The 2167-nt window shown below is 48.3% G+C and overlaps 1 protein-coding gene across 1 annotated transcript; it reads left to right on the forward strand.

Moving 5' to 3' along the window:
* Positions 1-338: 338 nt before the first annotated feature.
* LOC114945143 (uncharacterized) lies at positions 339-1907 on the forward strand. The gene has a single exon (XM_029321233.2). The coding sequence runs from the start codon at positions 339-341 to the stop codon at positions 1905-1907; it is 1569 nt and encodes a 522-aa protein (XP_029177066.2).
* Positions 1908-2167: the final 260 nt, after the last annotated feature.

The raw sequence follows: 2167 nt of genomic DNA on the forward strand, positions 1-2167 counted from the left end.
TTTGCTGTTCCGGCAGTCATTCGGTAATGAAGTGCGAGGAATTTCGTCGGAAAAACGCGACATAGCGGCATGCCATCGCGCGACAGAATCGGGTCTGCTTCAATTGTTTGCGAGCGGGACATTTCACGCCGAAATGCTCGAGCAAAATTCGATGCGCTCATTGTCAACGCTCTCATAATACATTGTTACACAATGAGAGTGATCAAAATAAGGACACAGCGGAAAATTCCCGTTTATCGAATTCGAGCGTTAATGCGTCTACTACCACGAGTAAGACTGTCGTAGTCGGCGACGCCGCCGTCGCCAACGTGCAAACTCTCAAACCTTAGAATACCACGATGCCCACCGTTCTTTTCGCGACCGCGTGGGTTGACATACACACTTCTGAAGGAAGATGTTTTAAGGTCCGCGCTTTATTAGATCAAGGGTCTAATTTTAGCTTTATTTCCGAAGCATTGAGTCAAACGCTTCGCACTAAACGACAGAGGACCGATCTTCAAATAAAAGGTTTCGGGGAGAAATATGCCGGTTCTGCGCAATCGAAAGTTTCGCTAAATTTGACGCCGTGCGAAAAATTGAATCCTGTTTTTCCGGTCACTGCGTATGTATTCCCGCGAATAACTTCGTACGCCACGTCGCGAATTCGGCCTATAGAATCATGGCCTCATTTACAGGGCCTTTCACTAGCATATCCGGATCCATCTAGTCGACATCAGATTCACATGCTGATCGGCGCGGACGTGTACGGTTCGCTCTTAGTGCGCGACCTGGGACAGGGCCCCTATGGAGCGCCCACTGCCCAATCGACCTCGTTTGGTTGGATAATCTCTGGACCGACCGGAAGTAAAGAAACTACTTCACAAGAAGTAACTGTTTTGAATTGCGTATCCGCGCTGGATGTGGACTCTCTCCTCCAGAAATTCTGGGAGGACAAAGAGATTCCCACGCCAACTTCCCTCACGGAGGAGGAAGAAAAATGCGAATCTCATTTCGCTCAAACGCACAGTCGTGATCCTGACGGTCGTTATGTCGTGAGATTACTTTTCAAAAATGCTTTGCCGATCGATATCAGGGAATCTCTCTCCATAGCGCGTACATTGTACGGTCGTCTGGAAAATAAATTGAATTCAAAATCCGATCTCTGTTCGCTATACAGAGACTTTCTTACAGAATACGAGGCCCTTGGACATATGACTCGCGTTGGCGAGTCCGAACCCACTGAGAATATACCGATTTATATTCCCCATCATCCAGTAATAAGAGAGGATAGTTGCACCACAAAGCTTCGAGTCGTATTTAACGCGTCGTGTAAAACCCGGAATGGCACGTCACTTAACGACCATTTGCTCATCGGGCCAAAGTTGCAGCAGGATCTCCCTGCCGTCTTATTGCGTTGGCGTGCATGGCGCTTGGTTTATACGGCAGACATCGCCAAGATGTTTCGACAAATACGCGTACATCCGCGGGACGTCGATTACCAAAGAATCCTGTGGCGTCCGACGGATGACGCTCCGCTTACTCATTTTCGCCTTCTTACAGTGACGTATGGTTTAACATCGGCACCTTATCTTTCGATGCGCGTGCTTCGACAGCTCGCGCTTGATGAAGGTGCAAAGTTTCCTGCCGCGGTACCGATCGTCAATGATTCCATTTACGTGGACGACGCATTGTTCGGAGCAAACGATATCGATTCGTTAATAAATACGCAAACTCAGCTCGCTGAGCTAATGAGGCGCGGAGGTTTTTCACTTCGTAAATGGGCTTCAAACTGTAGCGAGCTTCTTGACGATTTATCCAGCGATCAATCGGACGTTACCGATCACCTTATCCTAAAGGACGAAACGTTGAAAATACTCGGATTATCATGGCTCCCTACGGAAGACTCCTTCCGCCTTACTGAAATTTAATTTTCCTACCGCGTTAACTAAGCGTTCAATCCTGTCGTGCATCGCGAGCTTGTATGACCCCCTCGGATGGGCTGCGCCGGTTGTAATAAACGCAAAAATCATTCTGCAAGAGCTATGGCTTTTACATTGCGACTGGGATGCTCCGCTTCCGAACGAATTGAGTCAACGGTGGAATGCTTTCGCTTCCGAGTTCCCGCAATTAGAATCCGTTAGAATTCCTCGGTGGACGGGTCAGAGCCCTGATAATCTCGCGTTAGAAA

This window comes from Nylanderia fulva, unplaced genomic scaffold (assembly GCF_048542155.1).
Source record: "Nylanderia fulva isolate GAGA-0341 unplaced genomic scaffold, ASM4854215v1 Scaffold1133, whole genome shotgun sequence".
Classification (NCBI taxonomy): domain Eukaryota; kingdom Metazoa; phylum Arthropoda; class Insecta; order Hymenoptera; family Formicidae; genus Nylanderia; species Nylanderia fulva.

Bases quoted from the DNA above. Each gene is read 5' to 3' on its own strand.
- LOC114945143 (XM_029321233.2), top strand. From the start codon at position 339: ATGCCCACCGTTCTTTTCGCGACCGCGTGGGTTGACATACACACTTCT.